The following is a 24,739-nucleotide window of genomic DNA, read 5'->3' as shown; positions in this document are numbered from 1 at the left end:
AAAATACGAAATTATATTATTGTTGTCTGCTACAACTCTGGAATTTGAAGCGAGCAAATCATATTTGCTCACGAATTTGCTTGCTTCAATAAGAAAACTTAGCGGACAATGTAATTTTTTAAGGCCCGTGGATCATTCTTGGATGACTCACCTCAAAAAGATAATGAGGGTTGGTATAAAAAAATGACTTCAAGTACAAAAGTATGACCATCACTGTTTTTTCTTTTTTGGGATATAAGTGCGACCATTTCTAGTAACTAGGGCCTGTTTGGATAGGGTTTTTTTTCCCTATAAAAGCTATTTTTTTTAGAAGAAAAAACACTTCTCACACCAAATGATGGTAGCTCAGTTGACGCATAAGAACTGAGCAGGTATGGGTGAAATGATGTGTTCAATTCTCCCCAATGCATCTTTGGAAGGGATTTGAAGTCTTAATCCTGGACCCGCCTTGTGAAGGATACATGTGGTTTATTAAAAAAAAAGCACTTTTTACTATAAGTTCGTTTGAATTCTTAAAAAGAAAATAGAAGTCACAAAAAAAAAATCAAAAACCTATTTTTTTTCAGAAGCTGGAAATTTTAGCTTAAAAAAATACAGATATCAAAAGTCAAATATTTTTTAAAAATATAAATAATTATAACTTTTATAAAAAGAATTCTTAAAATAAGTAAAAACATAAAGGGTTTATCATCTATCATTTAACATGACCACAAAAAGTTTCCTACACATACAATATTTTGTGGGGCCTGCAGCAAAAGAAAAAACTTCGGCACGTAAAACGAATCTCTATAACATAACACAATCACTTTTCCTATAACATAACTCTTATAAAACCCAAACATAAAAACTGTTTTTTTGTTTTAAAGGCCGAGTAAACGAGCTCTTAGTAATATTCATCATTTAATAAAAAAAGAGTAAATATCTTTTTTGGTCCTCAGCAAATTTCACGATGTCCGTTTTAGTCCCTAGCTAATAAGAAGGCCCATTGTGGTCCCTAAGAAATTCAAAATGGACTTATTTAGTTGAAATTGTGGTCCTTTACAAATTCAAAAAAGATCCATATTAGTCCCTAAAAATGATATTCTTAGAAACCAGAGTAAAATGGGTCCATTTTTTGAATTTCTTAGGAACCACGATAAGTCTTTTTATTTACTAAAGACTAAAACGGATATCGTGAAATTTACTTAGAACTAAAAATGATATTTACTCTAAAAAAAATAAAAGATCAAAAGTCTTCTGCACCAAATTTCTAGAAGTCTGAAATATATTTAATATCGGCACGTGGCAAAATATTGTGGATAAATAGCTCAGAGCCGTTTAAGCCGAGCCGATAAAACGGTGATATACTGATATCTGTCTCTACGTGAGAGCACCCTCGACCAATAACGTCCAAATCGCTGACGTCATACTTGTGTTATTTTCTGATTGGACAATGTATATTATTTATTTATTTATTTTTTTTTTTCTCTTCTCAAACATCACTAGTCATCAAGCACTTGCATTTGCATTTATTGGAATATATGCTTTGGAACCCTCTCTTCTCGGAGCGACACTCCAAAACTTGTCTTCTTCATCGGAGTTCCAAGTTGGTGGGTAGAGAGAGAAAGTGGGAAAGAAATATAAACCCCATTTCTTGAGAGAGAAAGTGAACTCAAATTCTGTCCCCCATTTTTTTTTTCTTTTTTGTGGGAATCTTGGGGTCTTTGAAAAGAGCTTAAAAATATGAACTTGGAGGTTTGGTTTTTGGCGTTTTTCTTGGATGTAAATTTTCTGGGAAAATTTTGTTAGCGTCTATTGTAAGTTACAGTCTTTTCTTTCCTATTTTTTTTTAATACATGTATTTTTTTTTCTTTCTTTGATGGGTTTCTTTGGGTGAACTTCAAAGGGTGGCCAGCTTCTTAGTGAAGCAAAGGTTTGACAAGTTTTGAAACAGGGGAACATGCTGCATTAGTGAACACAAATAATAAAAAAAGATTGGGTTTTTAATGTTTTTTGAAGAAGGTGTGGCAATACATGATTGATTTGGATGATGGGGATTGTTTAACTGTTAGATGATTTTTCTTTTCCTTTAAATTTGGAGGTGTTATCTATGTGGGAAGGAATATTCAGGGGAGGTTGGTCTTTTGTTGGATTTAAAGAAAGTTTTATTTTTTTTTTGGCTTGTTCTTGGTAACCATTGAAATGAGGAATTGGGTTATAGTTTAAGGTTGCAGCATGAGTTGCAGTGAGAGGAGCATAGGAGGAGGAGGAGGAGGAGAAGAAGAGAAGGAATATGAGGAAAACAGTTCTGAAGGATTGGAACCAAAATCAACGAGGCACAATAATGGGTCAATAGCAAACCAGCAGCTAACAATTGATGACAATCTTTTGGTTGACCCCAAACTATTGTTTATTGGTTCAAAGATTGGAGAAGGTGCTCATGGAAGAGTTTTTGAAGGAAGGTCAGTGTGGCAAAGCCTTGGATGTATTGTCTGCCTTAGAAAGTTTTTTATTTTTTTTATTTTTTGAGTTGTGAATTCATGTGAACATATTGGTCAGAAGACCAGATTAAAAATGATAACTTCCCTTGCATGTAAGACCCAGCAGTTGTGGGATAATTGTGTACAATTTAGTTTTCACAGTTATGTATTAACCTGCAATAAGCTCAGCTAAGTCTTTGTCATGATTGTATGACAAAAACTACTGGAATTATTGTATTCAGATTGTTGTTCACTGTTGAGAGGTTAGTGTTTGATATGGTTTTACACGTCTAAGTCTGTAAAAAAGACAATATTGCTATGGAGTCAACAATTCAACTGTATAATTGTGTGTATACCCCGAGTGGTTTGCTGGCAGCTGGAGTCCTGGTTTATGTAGGTGTAGATTAATAATTTTCCAGGTATAGAGATCGGATTGTTGCAATTAAAGTTCTACATCGTGGGAGCACTTCAGAAGAAAGAGCTTCCCTTGAAGATCGTTTTGCTCGGGAAGTTAATATGATGTCCCGTGTCCACCATGAGAATCTTGTTAAGGTGAGTACCATTGTTTTTGGATATGTCTGTAATTGTCTTATATGTATCTGTTAAGTCATTTGTTTCACTGAAGGCCTATCTATGTACTTGTTTGAAGTATATATGTTTTAGTCTTTTGACCTTTATGCTACTATAGGACTATTGGATTCCTCTTATAGAAGATAATGCATTTATTGATTTTTTGCAGTTTATTGGAGCTTGTAAGGATCCTCTGATGGTGATTGTTACAGAGCTGTTACCGGGGATGTCGCTGCGAAAATATTTGATCAATATACGCCCTAAACTGTTGGACCTTCATGTGGCTATAAACTTCGCCCTTGACATTGCTCGAGCCATGGATTGGCTACATGCCAATGGGATCATCCATAGAGATCTGAAACCTGGTATCTTGCATTCTGCAATGGCTGAATTGTGTTTAAATATTTGTTGTTTTAATGTGGTGCTATTTGCTGGTCCTTCTGTTCAATAGTTGTGGAGAGCATTGTGAATTTTGTCCCTTAGTTATTTTTCTTCCTTATGTGTCTATAGATCTCTTCATATACTGAAGAATTTTTTTAAATTTTTTCTCTTGGTACTTGAAAGTCAGCGTTATATTTTATTGAAGAAAAAAAAAAAAAACATGTTTCCTTTCTTAAATAGAAATTAGGATGTGTTTTAGGAGATTCGGTACCTGAAAATCGTTATTTCTTTAAGTTCTGGCAGCATGCCAGATAAATATATCTGGTTGCTGCTGCTGTCCTGTAATGCTTCTTTTAGTGGCCAAATTTTCTTCTTCATAATTTTAACGTTTGTGAAACTTGTATGCTATCCTCTGTGCAAATCAGAAATGTAAAGAACCACTTCAACCCAAAATCTTAAGGTGTTGGGTGAGAGTTTTTTTAATGATTTATATTATTCTCTAATATATCCCTCACGCAAGAGCCCTTTGGGCTTGAAGTGTGGATATTGCACAGGCCCAAATTTTTTTGGTTTTACTTTGTGCTTATTTAACTCAACTTGAAAGTGGGGGGGGGGGGGGGGGGGGATCGAACTCGTGACCTTATGGTCACTTAAGCTTTGATAACATGTAAAGAACCACTTCAAAACCTTAAGGTATTGGGTGAGAGCCTTTTTAATGATTTATATTATTCTCTAACAATAAAGAAGAAACTATTAACTTCATGTTAAAACATATATACTACCTTGTATTTCTGGATTGGAACTTTTGCCCTCTATGACAGCTAATCATAGTAGTTTGTGACATTAATGTTTTAGTTTGAAATGTAGGTCTATTTTATTATTAATAGTCTGATTCTTTCAAACTATTATTTTCAAATTGTCACAATGCAGACAATCTGCTGCTTACGGCAAATCATAAGTCAGTTAAACTTGCTGATTTTGGTCTGGCTAGAGAAGAATCTGTGACTGAAATGATGACTGCAGAAACTGGAACTTATCGTTGGATGGCACCAGAGGTATGTTGTGTTCTGGGAACATAATTCTTTTGTTTCACTGACAACTGTCCAAAAATGTGCACCAGAGGGTCCAATAAACACTGCATTTATTTTATGCTTAATAATCTTAATTCATAATCACTATTAATTTAAAATAATAATGTATTGTACCTATGTGATATAAGATGGATGAGTGGCAGACTCAGCTTGAAATCGTTGGTTTGCTTCGACCTGAACTTATATGCAATACACTAGAAACCAGTAAAAAAGATATATACAAGCAATATTTAAAGTTAGATGTGTTGGGGTTTGCCAGAAAGATGGACAAAGTATTTTATCAGTATCTGATAAAGTTCATGTAGTTCTTCCTAGAATTTGTGTAATCACTACATTGCGTCAAGTGGATATTAGCTGTAAGTCTGTAACCAGTAGGATGATGATAGTTGTTTCATTTTTTCAGTTGAGTAAGTTCTATTCTGATTATCATCTCATTTCTTTAAATTTCTTCAAAGGAAGGAACATGGTGTAAATGTAAAGTAAGTTGAATCATTTCCCTAATCAGAAAAAGGGATATTTATCAAATTGCCATATATCGGGCCGATAATACATACTTAGAATCCTTGAGGTGGCTGATTAGTTTGAAGTTGAACTGAGATTGTTTGTTGAATATCTATATGGTAGGTTTTATTTATGAAGATATATTTCTTTTCTTAATGATAGCTTGTGCTTTTGCAGTTGTACAGTACCGTGACATTGCGTCAAGGGGAGAAAAAGCATTACAACAACAAGGTTGATGTCTACAGCTTTGGAATTGTTTTGTGGGAGCTACTAACGAACCGCATGCCTTTTGAAGGGATGTCAAATTTACAAGCTGCTTATGCTGCTGCATTTAAGGTATGAAGTTTGATATAACTGGGTCATCAATCAGCTGGTTGCGATTTTTATGCCCCCTTTTATGTTTCATTGATTTGGGATGCCTCAAGTTACAAATGCTAATATGGATTCCTCTATTGTGATATGTGGTGGATAGTTGTAATAGTTTTGCCTCATTTTAACTTATATTCATGGCATATTTCCATTTATGCTCCCTTGTTCAAGGATTAAGGTTTCTGGGATAATTACCTGAAGGGAACTTATGATAAGATAAACAACCACTCCTCATTAAACCTCGATTAGCGAGGGTGGGGTGAAGACAATCCTTGTAGGCAGTTTTACCCTTACATATTTGCAAAGAGATTGTTTCCTGATTTAAGCATGTGACTTTTTAGCCACAAAGAAGCAACTTTACCACTGCTAAGGCCCGTCCTCTTGGAAGTTCTGACAAGATATTTACTAAAATAATCACTCCCCATTAAACTCTGACTAGGGAGGGTAGAGGAGAGCGCAACCCTTGTATGTAGTTTTACCTTTGTATATTTGCATATTTACATATTTACACTGCTCTAGGCTTACCCTTAAGATATTTATCATGAAGGAAAAAACTAGCCATATTTTTGCACAGAATCACCAAAATATGTTCAATCATTATCCATATTTATATGAAAAATGCCTTGTTTTTTTGCTTAAATTTTCCTATATTTGGATGGTATGGATTTTGTTGCTAATCATGACATGGTTGACATTTGAGATTGCAGCAAGAGAGGCCTAACCTTCCTGGTGATATATCCCCTGATCTTGCCTTTATCATACAATCATGTTGGGTTGAGGATCCTAACCTGAGACCAAGCTTTAGTCAGATTATCCGCATGCTCAATGCATTTACCTTTACACTCCAACTACCAACCCCTTCATTGCCAGAACCTGACAATGAACTTGAGGCTGCCACAAGTAACGGTAACTGTACCATAACTAACTTTTCTACCCGAAACAGAGGAAAATTTGCTTTTCTTCGCCATTTGTTTTCTTCAAAGAGGACAAGAAATTATCCGTGAGCGGTAAATTTAAAAAATTTCCCGTTTATTGTAGATAAAGAGTTCTCATGGTATGTTCTATAATTTAATGCATTCACAAGTAATCATCTAAGGTGACAACTAGAAGTGTGTAACATGTTCAACAGAAGAGTAGAATGATGTTGGTAATCTTTTAGAAAGAGTAAGGAAACAGAAAAGATTTGTTTATATTGTATATTTGATCTTCTTGTAAAAGAACACGTTGGTTTAAAGATATTTTCCTCCATTCTAACTTCTAAGGCAACTTTGTAATTATGGTTAAGCAATTCATTGAAACTTTGAAAGTAGTTGTATCCAAAGGGTGTTTAATAATTTTTTTTTTTCTCTTAAATGACTTCACTGATTGGGGAGAGTGACCATTTTGTCATGCCTGGCAAAAAAATTTACTAGACTGTCACGTCAACAGTAAATTTTGTCAAAATGTCACGCGGCATATTTCGCTACACTGTGTAGCGAAATATGTTTGCATATAATTCGCTACACAGTGTAGCGAAATATGTCACGTCAGGCTGCACAGTTAAAAAAAATGACACGTGTCAAGCATGCAGAAATTCACTACACTGTGTAGCGAATTATGCTTGGATTCTGTCTGCTTAACACGTGTCATTTTTGCTGACTGTGCAACCTGACCTGGCATATTTTGCTACACTGTGTAGCGAAATATGTTGCGTGGCATTTTAGCAAAATTTATTGTTGGCGTGATAGTCTGGTAAATTTTTTTGCCGGGCGTGGCAAAATGGTCATTGTTCCCACTTATTGTCAATTTTAAAACTCCAATGACTATTGTGTATATTATTCTATTGAACGTTACTTCTGTGATATGGTTAGTACTGGTCTTGAGTATACCACAGTTTAAGGAACACCTGTCGTTTGTATTTTTTCCCCTTAGCTAGAAAACTTTGATTTTCTATTGAAATGTGTGGATTTTATAGCTGAAGGGGCGACTCTGAAAATGATTTGAAACTTGGGATGGAAAATGAAAACGTTCACAAGTAGGTAACGCTCTTATGTTCCTTTGAAAAACTTTCAACATGTATTCGAAATGGGAATTGGATTTTTTCATGTGAAAAAATAATCATGTGGTCATGTTATTTGATCATAATCACTCATTTAAAAATTACATTTTTTTCTCTCTCTTATTTTATCATTAATAAATGATTTTGATCAAATAATATGATCACATGATCAGAGGATCCATTCCCATTCGAAATACATTATTCGCCATGAGATTCAATAATCTAATATAAAGAGCTACGAACATGACTGTCATGAAGAATTATGGGCTCATTGGTCAATTTGCCTTTGTTTTAATAAAATTTCTTAAATTACATACCAATTTGTTTATTTTTTAAATTATATTTAACTTATCATTGTTTGATCAAAGTTTGTGTGGCAGTTATTTGAGTATCATTTATTCGCAAAAATGATTTACTAAGAAATAAGATTTAATCAAATTTTGGTCAAATAAGAGCCTATTGATATATAGGCTCTGTTTGAATACTATTTTCAAAAACAATTTTTAGTTCTCTCTTTAACTGTTTTTTTGTTTTTATTTTAGAGAAATCATTTAATGAAATGATTTTGTAGGTAACGCTCTTATGTTCCTTTGAAAAACTTTCAACATGTATTCGAAATGGGAATTGGATTTTTTCATGTGAAAAAATAATCATGTGGTCATGTTATTACATTTTTTTCTCTCTCTTATTTTATCATTAATAAATGATTTTGATCAAATAATATGATCACATGATCATGAGGATCCCATTCGAAATACATTATTCGCCATGAGATTCAATAATCTAATATAAAGAGCTACGAACATGACTGTCATGAAGAATTATGGGCTCATTGGTCAATTTGCCTTTGTTTTAATAAAATTTCTTAAATTACATACCAATTTGTTTATTTTTTAAATTATATTTAACTTATCATTGTTTGATCAAAGTTTGTGTGGCAGTTATTTGAGTATCATTTATTCGCAAAAATGATTTACTAAGAAATAAGATTTAATCAAATTTTGGTCAAATAAGAGCCTATTGATATATAGGCTCTGTTTGAATACTATTTTCAAAAACAATTGTTTAGTTTTTAGAAAAAAAAACAAAAAAACTCGTTTGGTAAGGCCTGTTTTGTAAAAAAAGTTTTAAAAACTTTAACTGTTTTTTTGTTTTTAGAATCAAATTTAGAGAACATGTCTGAGTTGTTTTTGTTTTCTGTTTTAGTTTTTAACTTTCAAAATAAAAAAACATAGAAAATAACTATTTCTATAATTATTCTACAAAATAGTTTTAAGAACAAAAAAATCAAAACACCCCATAATTTGAGAAGAGCACATATGGATAAAATTAATTTTTTTTTAATAAGAACTAAATGATAAATCGGCCATAATAAACACATTATTACAATGAATAATTTATCATAATATGTATTTATTGTTATATTCTTGCATATTGCTTGAGTATTACTTTGGTATCACGTTGTCTTTATTGCATATTAACTAACTTTTATTTTTATTTTTGTAAAAAAGTAAGGTGTCTTTTTATTTCAATCAACTTTCTCTAATTTATTCTAAAGTAATGAAAACTGAGTGAATTTAAGCTCGAATCAACTTATATATCAATTCGTAGTTAATCATCTTATCAAATTTGTGTATTTAAATTTGTGTTTTTTTTGCAATATTGTATTGTATTGCAAAAAAAATGTTTTCAAAAAAAGGTTTTCGTTTATTTCAATACAACGTAAATCAATCCAATCCATGTTAATAATGGAAAAAATTAAGTTGATTTGTAAAGTAATGAAATAGATTTATCTTTAAATTATTTAATAGATTAAAGTTTTTTTTTTTTTTTTTGGAAAACAAAGGAAACTAAAAAACAACACAAAGCTCACAGCAATCCAATAGCTTTGTGTTGTTTTTTAGTATCCCTGGTTTTCCAAAAAAAAAAAAAAACTTTAATCTATTAAATAATTTAAAGATAAATCTACTAGTAAATTTATTAAACCAATGGTAAATATACCTTTAAATATAAACTTTAAAAACAAGGTTATTTAATATAACTCGTATAAATTCATGATGCATCCCTGCCGCTTCAATCTGTATGTTTTAAACAAAGTTTTGATCTAATGTATGGCAAATGTAAAGTGTTGGGTGTGTTTATTTAAGCAAAGTTTTAAGACAGATGTAATTAAACTCGATACACAATTATTTTGGTCTGAATTGTATTAAAAAAAGTTGTTTAAAAGGTTGAATTTATTTCAATAAGGGCCATTTGTTTCATTCGCCGATTGATTTAATTTTGATCACTACAGAAAAGGGTATAATTATTTACTAGTAATTTTTTACTATCTATGTGTATCAAATATTTTTTTTACTATCTATAATCTCATTAATCCAGAATTTTTAAGGAGATAATCAGTTTTGTTACAGAAAATTATATAATTATTTTTACAAAAAATAATACCTTTTTATAAAAGAAAAAGTTAAGATGGAATGAACGCTATCTTGAATATACTATAAGAATTCGGGGAAAAAAAATTAAAATATTACTATTTTAATAAATAATTACGAATACATAGTTATTTCGAAACTATGTACGGATCTATTGCACTCATTCACGTCTAAATTAGGCGTGACTCCCAAGGCATTCACGCCTAATTTAGGCGTGAATCATCTGGTGTTGACACGTGGCAAAAAAGTCAACTTACAAACCATAAAACTTTGGAAAGTCATAACTTTTGACTCGGGTATCCGAACGAAGTAATTCTTTTTTTGATTTCACATAACTTTTCAAGATCTACGCAATGACATCTCATTTGATATATTTTATCTCTCACAAACATAATTCAAATTTGCAATAATTGTATTATATAGTGTATTACCAAAAAAAATTTAAAAAATTATTATTAATAAGAAAAATGAATAAGTTGCCGTTTTGAACCTAATTACGAATATATTGCACTCATTCAAGCCCAATAATGGTACTATAACATTAAATTCAAAATTCAAATAACCTCCAACAAGTTGATTGCATTTTGTATTTAATAGGAGTTGATTGTGTTTTGTATTTAATAGTAGCTGATTGCGTTATAATTTTATGAGTTGGTTACAGATTGTCGCCAATTCAAATAAATTGCTGGTGGTTATTTGAATTTTGAATTTAATGTTATAGGAGTTGATTGCGTTTTGTATTTAATAGGAACTGATTGCGTTTTGTATTTAATAGAAAATTTGGTGCCATCTTATTTATAGATGAGTTAATCCACTTTGGTGCCATCTTTATAGTATCATTGTTGTAAATTTGAATTGTGTTTGTGAGAGATAAAATATATCAAATGAGATGTCATTGCGTAGATCTCGAAAAGTTATGTGGAATCAAAAAAAAGAATTACCTCATTTGGATACCTGAGTCAAAAGTTATGACCTTATAAAGTTTTACGGTTAAACTATTAATTTTTTGTGCCACGTGTCAACATAAGACAAGTCACGCCTAATTTAGGCGTGAATGCCTTGGGAGTCACGCCTAACTTGGGCGTGAATAGTCACGCCTAATTTAGACGTAAATGACCGTAATAAATTCAAAAATAATATTCAAACTGCAACCTATTCGTAATTATTTATTAAAATAATAATATTTTAATTTTTTTGCCATAAGAATTCTGATACTTGTACATAACTTCTCACACATTTACAGGAATAATGTTGTGCAGATATATCAGTAAAATTGGGCAAAGAAATGCCTTGGATTTGTTTTCAACTGTTATTGCAAATTTGCAATTGAGGTTTTTGTCACTTTCTGCTTCGTCCCCTTCTGAACTCCATTTTAATTTGTTTGCTTTCTTGGACAAGTGTGGGAGGTTCTACATACATTAATCTTCAAGCATGAAATTTATGCGAAAACTCAGAAAAGTACAAACCATTAGTTTCATCTCAATCAAAATTTATCAAAAAAAAAATAAAAATAGTTAAATTGGGATGTAATATCAAATTAAATATTTAAAATTTCTAAGTTCGAACATGCATAACACAGGTTATTCACTTATTTTATAAAAATAAAATTACCATCCTTCATATTCCTTTCTCTCCATTTTTTTTTAAAAAAATTTCCATCAATTGAGCGATTATGTAATTAATTTGGCCCACTGAGCAAAATCATAAGGACAATAAAAATCTTCCTACTAAATTTTTTAACACAGTTACATATTTAGAATTCAAACATGAAATACTGATTAAGATGAAACAATCTCATGAAATTTGGTCCACCTACCTTATCATCATATATATATATATATAAATATATAAAGAGATAAACTTTAATTAATGAAAATTATTCAATATTTAGTTCAATTGATAAAAATTGTAAATTTAATATATGTGACAAAAATTAGAAACTTGGAAGACCATGAAACTTTCATATTCTCCTCGCTTGGCCTTTTGAGTGGTACGTTTATATTGGTTATTGACAAAAATAAACTAATACCTGGAATTAAACTTAAACTTTATAAGCAATGTACTTTAGTCGTTATCGGTTGAAAAGATTAATCTATAAAACCTAATTATATTCATTCATCTTGAATATAAAAGTAAAATATTATTACATCATTTGATATAATCATGAACGTAATATTTTACCGCACTCGAATTAAGTACATTAAAATCAAGTATGCTTCGAAAAGAATGAATTCCATTGACAAAATTAATTATTCTAAAAATTGAAAAAAAATAAAAAAATAAAAATAGGAATCTTAAAATAAGACCCTGACCGTACTTGGACGCAAATGTTTGGATCATGATGGACGGTCAAGATGTTAGGCAAAAGAACACGCAAACGTTTCGATGAAGGGTAAATACATAAGACTGAAACTGAAGTCAATGTCTCTTTGGACAAACAAAACAGACAATTCATTAATGCGCATATACGCTGAGTCTCCTAAGGTAGAAACTAGAAAGCTACACTGTACGATAATGTCAATGTAGAGAGAGAGAGAGAGAGAGAGGTTTTTGTTTTACAGAGAGAAACTGTTTAGAGAGAGAGAGAGAGAGAGAAACACTGACAGGCACCAGAAGGAGCTAGCACTCAAGGCCAAAAACCATACAAGATTTTGGATAATAATCTTCATCGCTCTGAGATCCATTCCAGCTTCAGATTGTTGAGGCACACCAACACCAACATGGGTTGTCCTTACATAGCTTGATTTTTACTGGGTCAACTGGTTTAAGATGGGTTTGTTCATGTTCATTCAATGAGTCACATACCCACATAGCTCTAAAGTTAAAATTCTTTTCTTTTCTCTGGGTTCTGTGTAATTTGTTCACGTGGGTCATTCTAATTCCCTTCGATTGCTGAGATAATTCAACTTCAAGTTCCATTCAGAATTGGGTTTCCCTCTGATTGCATATAAGGAGAGTCCTTTGAGGTGAGACAACGAATTTTGATGAGCTATGGGGGAGCATGTAGCAGCCTTGCACACTGCTACTAACGCTTTGCAAGCATTAGGGAGGGGCTTTGATGTGAACTTTGATACGAGGTTGCTTTATTGTAAAGGAGTTTCAGGGTCTAGGGTAGTTGAGATTGATGAGGAACACCCGAGGGAACTTTGGTTGTACGATGATGTGGTTGTTCCCAATGTTTCCAGGGACATTAGAAACTCTCAGGAGTCCGTAGGGCGTCAGAGTTCTGGGGTCTGCAGTTTCCAAGAGGTAAAGTTGACGATTGGAAATTTTCCCTGTTTACAATCCTTTTTTCTTGTTTTGTGAAAATGTTGTGTGTTAACTCGGTGAAAATAATTTCCTAAATGTAATTCAGCATGTTAATTTTTCAGTTATATTTAATTACTTGGTAAATTTGACATTGTTTTTGAGTTGTCATTCATGTTTGTGGGCAAGAGATGGTCCTGGTGTAATGAAATTGTGGTATGGAATGGCTTCTAGCAATGGATCTATAGGAACCCCCAAAGTGATCTTCTTGATGATGACTCGATAGCCAGTGCAAGCCTTAGCATTAGATAATTTTCTTGTTTACCAGAAATTTTCAAATTATATCTATTACTGACATTTATATCTATAGTCTTTGTAAATTGCTTTCAAAGTACAGTGGTTGATTCCTTGATATTTTGTGTGCATTAAGTTTTTGAGGCAAACAAACGATAGCAATTTCAGATTGCATTGTACTAAAGAACATGAGTCATATTTGGCTGTTCTAAATTGTAGCTTTAAATGAAGGAAATAATTTAAAACTAAAGGCCAAAGCTACTTGTTGTTAAAATAATAGTAAAAGTCAGATATTGTAACTGTCCCCCCCACCCCCCCAAATGCTTCCTCAAATTTATGATAGTTCTTCTTTTGTCACTTGACTGCAGATGGTGGAATATTTCAATCATAAGGCAAATATATCAGGCAGCTTTCCCCTTGGGAGCTTTAATTCCGCATTTAGCTTCACTGGTTCTAAACATGTTGATGCTGCAGCCACAAAAACCTTGTCTTCAGATGGGTTTTACATTCCCCTTGCAAAGGTTCAGCTTAAAAAGACCCACTTAATGTTGCAAGAAAATGTCAAAAGGGCTGTCCCAGTCAATTGGGATCCACCATCCTTGGCAAGGTACGTATATCAAGTTATTTACATACTTCTGTAACAAAGATATCTTCAGATTTCCCTGACTTTTAATTATATTCTGACAGCTTTATTGAAAATTTTGGGACGCATGTCATTACATCAATAACTATTGGTGGTAAAGATGTTATTTATGTTAAACAACACCATACTTCACCTTTGTCAAAGTTGGAGATAAAAAACTATATTCAGGATATTGGAAATCAAAGGTTCTCTGACATCAATAGCCATACAAGCTCAGGTCAAATAAAATCCAAGGATAAGGCTAGTTCACTTCTATTCCACTTTTCTTGCATAAATTGATATGATCCAGGTCCATGATGGCAAGAAATGTAATGCTTGATTATTTTAATTATATATTTTGCAGGGTGTTGATCCATTTTCATTCAATAATCAAGGGATTTACCCTCAACCGACAACTGCAACATATTCTACTGGGAAGGAAGTATGTAATATATGTTTCATACTTCTATGACATTTCTTATACATATGTAGGATCCAGGCTAACAGTATTTGATGTTGTTTGAGTAAAATATCTGGTATGGATACATATCCATGAGTAAAGTATCTGGTACGGGTACATATCAATACCAGTACAAAACACATTTTAAATTATAAGTGCTTCCTAGGTAAATAGTTATCTTGTGCATTTCCTTCCTGCGTTTTTCTTGTGATCTGTTTCCCTTTTATGTTATTTGACTTCATTAAGATCTGAAATTGTATAAGCAAATTTATTAGAATTTGTTGTATCCGAGATAGATTGGGCTCAGGTCCATTGGTCATGGTCTCTTCTCTCCAAAGTGTCAATTCTAGGAATGCTTGGTTATCTGCAAGGAAGAGATAGGCGGGAAGCTCCATGGTCTCACTCCAATGCCTAAGTAATGATAGACTTTGTTTATTGGAGAAGACTTTTGTCAATTAGTTGTCCTACTGAGCATATGGAGGAATGCTTGGTAGAGGAGAAAGAAGGGGAATGAGCATACCTTTGTAATAATAGGTTTTAGAGAAATATAAAATCATTAATATAGTCTTACTTAACAGCTTAAGCTTTTGGGTTGAAATGGTTCTTTACATGATATCAGAGCTGACATGACTAAATGGTCATGAGTTCAGTCCTCTCCGCCTCCATTCTATTAATAAAAATAATTAAATATTGTGGAGTTTCTTAACACAGGTAGACTGGGCCTGATGCATCATCCACCCTTCAAGCCAATAGGCTCTCGTGTGAGGGGGATATTAGAGAAATAAAACCATTAATGTAGTCTCACCTAATAGCCCAAACTTTTGGGTTGAAATGATTCTTTACAAGAGGTTTAATATGTATAGGCACCAAAAGGGTAACCGGGAGGAATGGTTTTCTTAAGTTGTGGTTGGGAGTAGTTGGTTCTTAAGTTGCGATTGTGAGTAGTTATGAGGCTTTCTCTCTCTAGGCTTTAAGACCCTTCTTATTGGCCTGCTGGCCTGTTCTCTGCAGGATCCTTGGGGACTCTCTCAACTCAACCACATATCCCATCGGAATAGCTTCCTTCATTTCATTTCATTTCATTTCATTTGATGGTTTTGTAACTTGAATAATCCTTGTTTGTTATGTTGCACACAAATGCCAAAATTAATACATTGGTGAATGGTGATAAATTGTCACTATTATAGAACCAAGGCATAGGCAATATGGCAAGACTCTTTCTCCATTAATGCCTATTATTTTACAGCCATGAATACCAAATCTGTTACTGTTTTTGTGCAGCTTTTTGTGTGTGTAATTTCTTGGAATTTGGTCCTATATAAGTCTGTTACTTGTTTCTTCTTCCCCTTTCCTTGACATTTTGGAATATGACGAGCATGACTAAATTTTGGATGGGGAGCTGTGCATCAGCATGGTGCAATACTGGGAAGAATCCATACTTATTGTTAAGAACAATACTCGTGGGTTTTATGGTTTTTGATTGTTAGTAGCTTGCTGGTCTGTTGAATATCTCCATCAATTCTATCTTTAAAAAAAAAAAAGCTTCATCAAGTATTATCTTTCTCTTAACTTTCTCGAATACTTATTGGTCAGGATGTCACAGTCATTTTTAGAAGAAGAGGAGGAGATGATTTGGAACAAAACCACAGTAAATGGGTAAGAACTGTCAAATCCTCCCCAGATATCATTCAGATGACTTTCTGTCCTATAACAGATCTCCTTGATGAAATACCTGCCAAGGAGCATTTGACTCGTGCAATCGGTCTTTATCTTGAATGTAAGTCAACTTATCCTCTATTTTAGATGATTTAGTTTTTTTTCTTATTGGCTTCTGGGAGCATAATCTAATATCAATTGCACATTTCTTTTTCCTTTTCTTAAATTTTGTACTCAGATAAACCTCCAATTGAAGAACTTAGATATTTCCTAGAGTTTCAGATTCCTCGTGTTTGGGCTCCTTTACAGGACAGGATTCCTGGTCAACAAAGGAAGGAACCTGTGTGCCCATCGTTGCAATTCAGCATAATGGGCCAGAAACTTTATGTCAGTCAAGAACAGGTAAAGAATCATTTGTGGCATTTTCCTATCCTTTGAAACTTCTTATCCGGCATCAATGATTCCTTTAAAGATGTTAGAGAGATATAGTATAAAATCATTGATGGGGCCTTCACTTAATAGCTTTAGCTGTTGGGTTGTAATGGGCCTTTGTGTCTTGTTATCAACGTTATGTTGGGGGCCAAAGAAGAGAGCCCAAGAGGAAGTTGAAAATAATAAGCTGATGGTGAAAGAGAATGAAGGAGGAAAATTAGATATTGGGGAAGCCACGTGGCAAGCTATGAATGGTGAGGGAATAGTGGGGAGAACGTGGAAAGAAGATTCAAGAAGGTTGTGATGATAGAAGGTGGTTATATAGCAAGAAATGGAAAGGGGGAAGGCACGCATGAATTGAGCTAACTTGGAGTAGGATTTGGGGAACTCTAAGGTCTGGGATTGTTGATCTTGGAGGGAGCTGGGAGTGTTTTTCCTTGTTTCTTTTCTGCAGAATTTTCTCAGTATCATGTATTAGTTGTTTCTGCATTAGGATTACCATTTATATGTTTTTGTATTGTTGTTGAATGAGCTTATCTTCATATTTTACTTTAATATAATTTTCTGGTCCATCAATTTGGTATCAGAGCATCTCCGATCCCGGAGGTGCTTCTGGTCCTTATAAAAAAATATAAAAAATATGGAAAACAGAGTGAAGAAAGTGGAGAGGCGCACTGAGCTATTGGAAGAGAGGATGAATGGAGTTGAGGACGCATTTCATCAGCTATGAGAAATCATTTTGGAGTTCCTAAACCGTGTAGACAGAAATGGATCTCACCCTCAAGAAGAGGAGAAAAAGAAGAGAGTAGAGCTCAAGGCTTTGAGAGAGAAAATCAAGGCACAAATCTGTCTTCACATGTTCGCTGCATCGAGAATCGAAGAAAAAAAAAACAAGAGAAAGAAAGACACGCAAAAAATGAAGAAGTGCACGAAGAAGAAGGAACAGAGGTTAAAGAAGAAGAAGTAGATGCAGAAGAAGAAGAGGCACCAGAGGCAAAAGAAGATGAAGAGGCACCAGAGGCAAAAGAAGATGAAGAAAATGACGAGACAGGAGGGGGGAAGCTGATGAGTTGTGTGGGAAATGGAAGTGGGTTGTACAAGGGCCCAACTTTACATAATCGGGCTAGAACTTACACAGAAAGGCCCAATGCAAATGCTAGTCAGGGACATATTGGGCCAAGTGGAACAGCCTTGCCAGTCACAACTCAAAACGAAGGGCAAACACATAACATTAGCAACCCAAGTTTTGAGGAGGTTTGTTTAGAAGCCAGCACATCGTATGACCCTAGCTCGAACAATAGGGTAGTGGGGCAAGATTCAGGTAACTCTCACCGGAGGTGCTCAACGACAAACAATGGCGAAATCTGGGTTTTAGGTGCGACAACCCCTTCTCACCAAATCTTGTATTTTTGACACTAAGTATGATTTTGGGAGCACGTGAAGCAATAATGGTGGAGAATGCGAAATTTCACGATGAAAACAGAATGGTGCAACAAGAGAAAGGCAACTTACAAGGGCTAGAAATAATGGCGCAAGAGGCTACATGGCTGGAATTTCATACCAATGCACTCTGTTTTTTGGCTAGAAACGCCACAAAAAACAAAGCACGGGGACAGTGGAGTTATACTCTGTTTGGTGACAAAAAATACAAAAAACAGAGCACTAGAGGGCAACAAGTGCATAACAATTGATAAGGTTGTAGTAGGACCCAACGACAGTTCTTTAACTTCAAGCATAATATGCTTCAAACAATAGGATCCGGGTGGAAGTTTCTCTCATGTTACCTATCCTCTCTCTTCACCTTGGGGACAAGGTGAATTTTGGAGGGGGGTGTATTGATGGGCCTTTGTGTCTTGTTATCAATTTTATTGATTTGAAATTGATGAAAACAAAAATGGAGACAAGCTCCTTACAAATACTAATTGCAGAAAAATACACCAAAAAAACCCTAGTAGAACCAACACACCTAGGTTCCAAGAGATCCTCAATTCCTCCCAATATTCACTAATTCATGCCTACCTCACTCCATACTCCCCCTCCTTTTATCCTATTCTCTAAGAATATTCTAGAACAATTCTCTAACTAACTCTCTTACTTGCAGGCCTATCAATACTCCCCCTTCAAAACTCACCCTGTCCCTAAGGTGAAGAAAGAGGACATGTAATGTGAGAGACGTTCCACCTTATTATGCTTGAAAATTGTTAGAGTGTGATATAAATCATTAAAGAGGCCCTCACCTAATAGCTTAAGCTTTTGTGTTAAATTGGTTCTTTACATGGTATCAGAGCTTCGGTGTTACGAGTTCGATCTTCGCCGCCCCCCATTTTCTTTGTGGAATTTCTTAGCATCGGTAGGCTGAGTCTGATGCATCATTCACCTTTTAAGCCCAATGGGCTCTCTTGTGAGGGGGCGTGTTAAAGTATAATATAAATCATTAAAGAGACCCTCACTTAATAGTTTAAGCTTTTGGGTTGAATTGGTTCTTTACAGAAATGAAATATTGCCATTGAAGCCCACTGCACCATTGAAAATTGTTGTTCCTGCGTTGTCCCTTGGTGATCTGTTTTTTGTGGCATTTTTGCCCGCAAAACTGAGGCTAATTTCAGCTTCATTAATGTCAACATGGTTGAGTCGTGGAAGGAGTTTCCACACACATTGTTCTTTTGATTTGGGTTCTTGCAGCTGACCTTTACCTTGGCCTAATATTATTTTTAGCACCCATTTGATAGATTCAACCACTATAATCTTTGTATTTATGGGTTGGGTAAAGCCCATTTTATTTCCTTCCAGCCACCCTTTATTTTGGGCTTGTCCCGTAAGATTAAAATTTAAACCCATTTGGCATAATTCCAATTTTGTCCTTCTTCCCTTTACATCTCCTTCAACCCACTCAATTCTCGTACGATGGGTGGTGTCGTGCAATCCTTCTATGATACAACGGCCACTTCTGCTGCAACTTCACAAGAGTCAAACTGTTGTCCGTCGTATATGGGCTTGCTATCGACGACTATAGTGGTGGTGGAGATGCTTGCGGATCTTGTGAAGCGTGCCTCACCCCGTCTTCTGTGATCAGAACCTCCTTCTTCATGCCCTTTTCACGCTGCTGATCTGTTTATTCTTCTTCTTCTATTTCTTCTAGTCCTCCTCCTTCTATTTGTTGTTCTTCTTCATCTTCAACCTTTGTTTTCTCTTCCTTTTTTGCAACTGCTGCATATTCTTCTTCTTCGTTTCCTTCTTCAGATCGTGCTTCTTTTTCTTTTTCTTTTTCTTCTTTGTTTCCTTTATCTGTTTCAATTTTTGCCTCTCGATCCTTCTTTGACTGACAATTGCTATCACTGTCATGTTGTTTCTTGTCGTCCATAGGTAGAGCCTTTTGCTTCTCTTCCCATGCATCTATGATTTTTATCATTTTCTGCATCAACTCCTTGACCTCTGGTGTGTTGACCTTCTTCCAAGCTAGATTCCCTCTCATGGTTGTCGTGTCTTCACAAATCTGGACCAGAAAGCACTCCTAGGATTGGAAGTGCTTTGATACCAAATTGATGAAACCCAATATTATTAATCTGAAATTGGTGAAAACAAAAATGGAGACAAGCTCCTTACAAATACTAATTGCAGAGAAATACACCAAAAAACCCTAGCTCACCCTTAGAACCAACTCACCTAGGTTCCAAGAAATCCCCAATTCCTCCCAATATTTACTTAATTCATGCCTACCTCACTCCACACTCCCCTTCTTTTTATCCTATTCTTTAAGAATATTCTAGAACAATTCTCTAACTAACTCCCTTACTTTCAGGTCCATCAGGTTGAAATTGTTGTTTTACATGATATCAGAGCCTATTTGATCAAATGGTCACGAGTTCGATCCTCACCCTCGTTCTATTAATAAATAATTAAATATTGTGGAGTTTCTTAGCATAGATAGGAAAGGCCTGTGCATTGTCCACCCTTCAAGCCGAAGGGGCTCTTGTATGAGGAGGCGTGTTAAAGAAATATAATATAAAACCATTGGTGGGGCCTTCACTTAGTAGTTTAAGCTTTTGGTTTAAATTGGTTCTTTACAAAAGAGATGTAGTATATTCAGAGTTTGTGGGTAGATAGGGCGTACCCTTTTTTGTTTTCCAATTTTTCTTGCTTCGGGGAGGGGACATTTGGTTTGTTACTTGCTTGGCAAGATATAATTCTATGACCTAATCATCTAGCGCCTATAGGAAACTGTCTTCAAGTCTAGTGAATCTAGTAAATTGAACCTTTATCTATAATATTTTTGGGTAATATGTCTCTCCTTTCACAGGAGAAGACAAATTGATTCCCGCAGAGATATGGAAGTGTGTGTAGAGCATTTTGTTTTTTTTTATTTAGTTAACAATCATGGGCCTCATCGAAAATCTGTGTCTGTTGCAAGGTTATATTTCTGTGGTCACAATAGAAGTTATAACCCCAATATTTATACACCTGAATGAAATGATTTCTATTTCTAAATTCTAATGTATTCTTTTGGATTTAAGGGGAAAGTCATTCTCTGGATTATGTTAGGTCAGTCTTTTTTTTTTTTTGTGTTTTTTTAACCACTGAAACTCATTTAATTATGTAAAGAATCAATTCAACCCAAAAACTTAAGCTGTTGGGTGAGGGCTTTTTTAATGGTTTATATTTTTCTTTAATAAATTATAACTTACATTAATGTACTCTTTTCATTATTTCCTGTGTGCATTATTCTAAGGCAGCTTATACTTGATTTTGTCATCTTTTTTCAATATGGTGCCTTTAATTATTGAAATTGGTGCTGCATCTTTGCTGTGAAGCGTTTAAAGAGAAGAACTTACAGTCTAAAACTTTATTTTTCTATTATAGTAGGTTGGAAATAATATAATCCTTTCTCTTCGCTGATATGAAGTTCATCAAAATGTCTCATGGTATAATTTGGAAATAGGGGTTGGTCGATGGGGAATGTGTATCTTCAAGAGAGAAGATCGGCTTTAAAGACATAATGAAGAAACTAACATTTGATGTTGTCACGTTACCGTTCATTATTTCTTCTTTGTTTAATTTCCTTTTGTGAAACATTACATAATGGGAATGTTTGCCTTAAAACATGATTTCCCACTGTCCTCGGCATAATGTTATAATTCTTCTCACCAAATGTATTATTCATGAAATAGTATCTGAGTATGCTAACCTATTTCCCGTTACATTTTTGCTAACTTACATACGGATTTAAGCAGATTTTTGTCATATTGATATTTGGGGACTAAATTTATATAATTATTGGCTACTTGGGTTAGTGAGAAGCCATCAAAGTGTAAATGAAATGTGGAGCATATCTAATCAATTTTACTCTAAACATGATGGTTCTCTTCAAATGCAGATTACAGTTGGACGTAGGCCAGTAACTGGCTTACGTCTTTGTCTAGAAGGAAGCAAGCAAAATAGGCTGAGTGTTCATCTTCAACACTTGGTATCCCTTCCGAAGATCCTTCAGCCATATTGGGACAGCCATGTAGCTATCGGTGCGCCCAAGTGGCAGGGACCTGAGGAACAAGATAGCAGGTGGTTTGAGCCGGTTAAGTGGAAGAATTTTTCTCATGTGAGCACTGCACCAATTGAGAACCCTGAAGGCTTTATAGGAGACTTCTCTGGTGTCTACATAGTTACTGGAGCACAGCTTGGGGTGTGGGATTTTGGATCAAGGAATGTGTTGTACATGAAACTTTTATATTCAAGGTTGCCTGGCTGCACAATCCGAAGATCACTGTGGGATCACGTCCCGGATAAGTCACCGAAAATTGTGAATGCTGGGAACACTTCCAACCCAGATGGCTCAAGCTTTGGTTCTAGAGAAAACATCACAGGGAACAAGTTGGTGAAGTATGTTGACTTGTCTGAAATGAACAAAGGACCCCAAGATCCTCCTGGACATTGGTTAGTAACTGGTGGAAAGCTTGGTGTTGAAAAAGGGAAAATTGTTTTGAGATTGAAATATTCGTTGCTTAATTACTGATTTTACTGTCCAAGTTGCTTGTGTTAAGAGGAAGCAGTGTTTGAGGAGCATATGATTTTCCCTTGTGGTCCATGTAAAATCTTTTTGCGGTTTGATGACCTGAGTTGAATAGGAAGCTTATAATGCTATTTTGCTTACTGGATCCATATTGTGGTGGCAAGTGCTGTTTCTTTTTCCATTGCTAATGATGATGTGATGACCACATCTCATAGGAGTTAGAACCTGTTTTCCATCATGCACATTTAAGGTAATGTTCATATCTTTACAGCATTGAGAATACAACATGACAAAACATCCTTGATTTCCTCTCTCTCTCTCTCTCTCGTTCTCTAACAGAAGTCTTGAATATCCTTATCTTCTATTGTTCTCTTTTGTGGGATACATTCCCTAACCAGTTCTTCTTCTATTTGCATATGCTTGTGCATTTCACGTGTCATGACCCGTACTAGGTCACGGTTTATGCATAGGCTGTCTAATATAGCCTGTAAAGCAATCAGAGTTCAGTTGAGACAGGTCTAAGAACGAAAGGAGAGAGAAAAGAGAATTCTGCAGTAGTTGAAAGTAGCTAATACGAGTAAATACATTCAATGAATAATTCACTATACAGTTGTACAATATATAGGCTGTGACTAAAGAATAAGGTATTCTCATGTTATGTTATATGAGAGATTTTTTTTTTTTTTTTTTTTAATGTACTCACAGGAGAGAGGAGATAGAATAGATAAGAGAAAAAAAATATAGAGTGAGTTTCACTTTTAATTTGTAAGTGTAAAAGAGAAAAATTCTCTCATGTAACATGAAAGTAATATTTCTCAAAGAATAACTAACTAAATATTTGATACACGTATGCAGTTACAACAGAAGTGAGTGAGTTTGTTATTTTATAACCCCCCTAACATGAGAGTAATATTTCTCAAAGAATAACTAACTAAATATTTGATACATGTATCCAGTTACAACATAAATGAGTGAGTTTGTTATTTTATAACCCCCCTAACATGAGAGTAATATTTCTCATAGAATAACTAACTAAATATTTGATACACGTATGCAGTTACAACAGAAATGATTGAGTTTGTTATTTTATAACCCCCCTCCCCGTGGCACCCCAACACCCCCATAAGCTTGGAATTGGAAATTTTGTGCTTAGTCCTAAAATTCATAAACTTCGGCTTTGACACAGCTTTAGTGAGATCATCTGCTACTTTATCAACAGAAGGAACATGCTGAACTGTTATTGACTTGTTAAGGACTTTTTCACGCACAAAGTAAAGGTCAAGTTCAAAATGCTTGGTGCACTTAAATTCTTACAATAGATCTTGGGAACACTCTGAAGATTACTCGTATCTCTGTCAACACAGACACTGAAAGATGAAAAAGGCAACACCTTGGTGTGCTCACATGAGGGTGAAAACAAAAATTTTTGATGCGGAAAAACATAAACAATTTATGTTCCTCATGTGTTCATGCCCATGATTTACCCATTAAAACACGTAGGGTTTAAAGCTCGTACCTTTTTTACTTAAAGGCGTTAACGAAGACGACTCCCTTTAACAGTAATCCACACAGCTCCCTCTTGGTTGCTTGTGAGAAACACTTTCTCTCGAGTCCTCCTTTCCTTGGAAGCTTGCTAGGCAAGGCAAGGTGGAGGTTTTCAAGCGATTAGGTTATTTTTCTCAAGACTGTAATGTTGTCTTGAGGTTAGGTGAGAGGAGCAACAATGGAGGAAGAGATGAAGAGAGAGGGGTGGCCAAGACTAGAGTTCTTAGTCAAAAGAGGCACTACTTTTCTTTCTTAGAATGAGAAGGGCGCTAATTTAATGTTATGTAATTAGGGTTTATTACAATCATAATTCAATAACATTACTTAGGCTCATATCCATGAAGATATGGTGTATCTAGGGGTGTTCGAGGTTTGGATTGGATCGATTTTGGAAATTAAAATCATTTGATTCAATCCCTTCGGTTTAATAACGTAATCATCCGTTCGATTTGGATTTTTTGCAAATCCGATCCGATCCAGTCCAATCCAATTTTATTCGGTTTGGATTGGATCGATTTTTGATTTTTTGAAAAGCTTAAGATTTGTATGATGATTATTGTGCAAATAACATATCTTTTGTATGTATTGGCTTTGTAAAGTTTGTATACTGGTTATTGTGCAATCTAGGAGCATTGTACATCA

The 24,739-nt window shown here is 34.6% G+C and overlaps 2 protein-coding genes across 5 annotated transcripts; both read left to right on the top strand.

The window, feature by feature from the left end:
* Window positions 1-1,501: 1,501 nt before the first annotated feature.
* Window positions 1,502-6,653, top strand: LOC133313379 (serine/threonine-protein kinase STY13-like). 2 transcript variants are annotated; one of them, XM_061514740.1, is made up of 6 exons: window positions 1,502-2,441; window positions 2,879-3,011; window positions 3,199-3,394; window positions 4,341-4,465; window positions 5,180-5,338; window positions 6,079-6,653. In XM_061514740.1, exons 1-6 carry the CDS (start codon window positions 2,215-2,217, stop codon window positions 6,373-6,375), a joined length of 1,137 nt encoding a protein of 378 aa, XP_061370724.1. In that variant the 5' UTR covers window positions 1,502-2,214; the 3' UTR covers window positions 6,376-6,653. The 2 variants fall into 2 exon arrangements, with proteins under 2 accessions (XP_061370724.1, XP_061370725.1); XM_061514741.1 differs by having other exon boundaries at window positions 6,072-6,235.
* Window positions 6,654-12,325: 5,672 nt separating this feature from the next.
* Window positions 12,326-23,179, top strand: LOC133313398 (MACPF domain-containing protein CAD1-like). 3 transcript variants are annotated; one of them, XR_009751812.1, is made up of 8 exons: window positions 12,326-13,090; window positions 13,750-13,988; window positions 14,069-14,264; window positions 14,368-14,445; window positions 16,057-16,240; window positions 16,358-16,521; window positions 21,923-22,802; window positions 23,005-23,179. XR_009751812.1 is itself a non-coding variant. In XM_061514761.1 (7 exons), the coding sequence occupies exons 1-7, from the start codon at window positions 12,833-12,835 to the stop codon at window positions 22,553-22,555; spliced, it is 1,752 nt and encodes a 583-aa protein (XP_061370745.1). In that variant the 5' UTR covers window positions 12,326-12,832; the 3' UTR covers window positions 22,556-23,179. The 3 variants fall into 3 exon arrangements, 2 of the variants coding, with proteins under 2 accessions (XP_061370745.1, XP_061370746.1); XM_061514761.1 differs by having other exon boundaries at window positions 21,923-23,179; XM_061514762.1 differs by lacking the exon at window positions 14,368-14,445 and having other exon boundaries at window positions 21,923-23,179.
* The last annotated feature ends 1,560 nt before the right edge of the window (window positions 23,180-24,739 follow it).

This window comes from Gastrolobium bilobum, unplaced genomic scaffold, assembly GCF_033153095.1.
Source record: "Gastrolobium bilobum isolate Gb01-03AN ecotype WA unplaced genomic scaffold, APGP_CSIRO_Gbil_v1 utg16668, whole genome shotgun sequence".
Taxonomy (NCBI): Eukaryota; Viridiplantae; Streptophyta; class Magnoliopsida; order Fabales; family Fabaceae; genus Gastrolobium; species Gastrolobium bilobum.
Note: the sequence above shows the minus strand (reverse complement) of the source record. Positions and strands in the feature narration are given on the sequence as shown.

What these genes read in the sequence shown, in the direction of transcription:
- LOC133313379 (XM_061514740.1), top strand. Translation starts at nt 2,215, where the DNA reads ATGAGTTGCAGTGAGAGGAGCATAGGAGGAGGAGGAGGAGGAGAAGAA. An exon ending in GGAAGAGTTTTTGAAGGAAG is followed by an intron (nt 2,442 to 2,878) that starts GTCAGTGTGGCA and finishes ATAATTTTCCAG; the next exon opens with GTATAGAGATCGGATTGTTG. An exon ending in ATCGTTGGATGGCACCAGAG is followed by an intron (nt 4,466 to 5,179) that starts GTATGTTGTGTT and finishes GTGCTTTTGCAG; the next exon opens with TTGTACAGTACCGTGACATT.
- LOC133313398 (XM_061514761.1), top strand. Translation starts at nt 12,833, where the DNA reads ATGGGGGAGCATGTAGCAGCCTTGCACACTGCTACTAACGCTTTGCAA. An exon ending in CATATTCTACTGGGAAGGAA is followed by an intron (nt 14,446 to 16,056) that starts GTATGTAATATA and finishes CTTATTGGTCAG; the next exon opens with GATGTCACAGTCATTTTTAG. An exon ending in TTTATGTCAGTCAAGAACAG is followed by an intron (nt 16,522 to 21,922) that starts GTAAAGAATCAT and finishes CTTCAAATGCAG; the next exon opens with ATTACAGTTGGACGTAGGCC.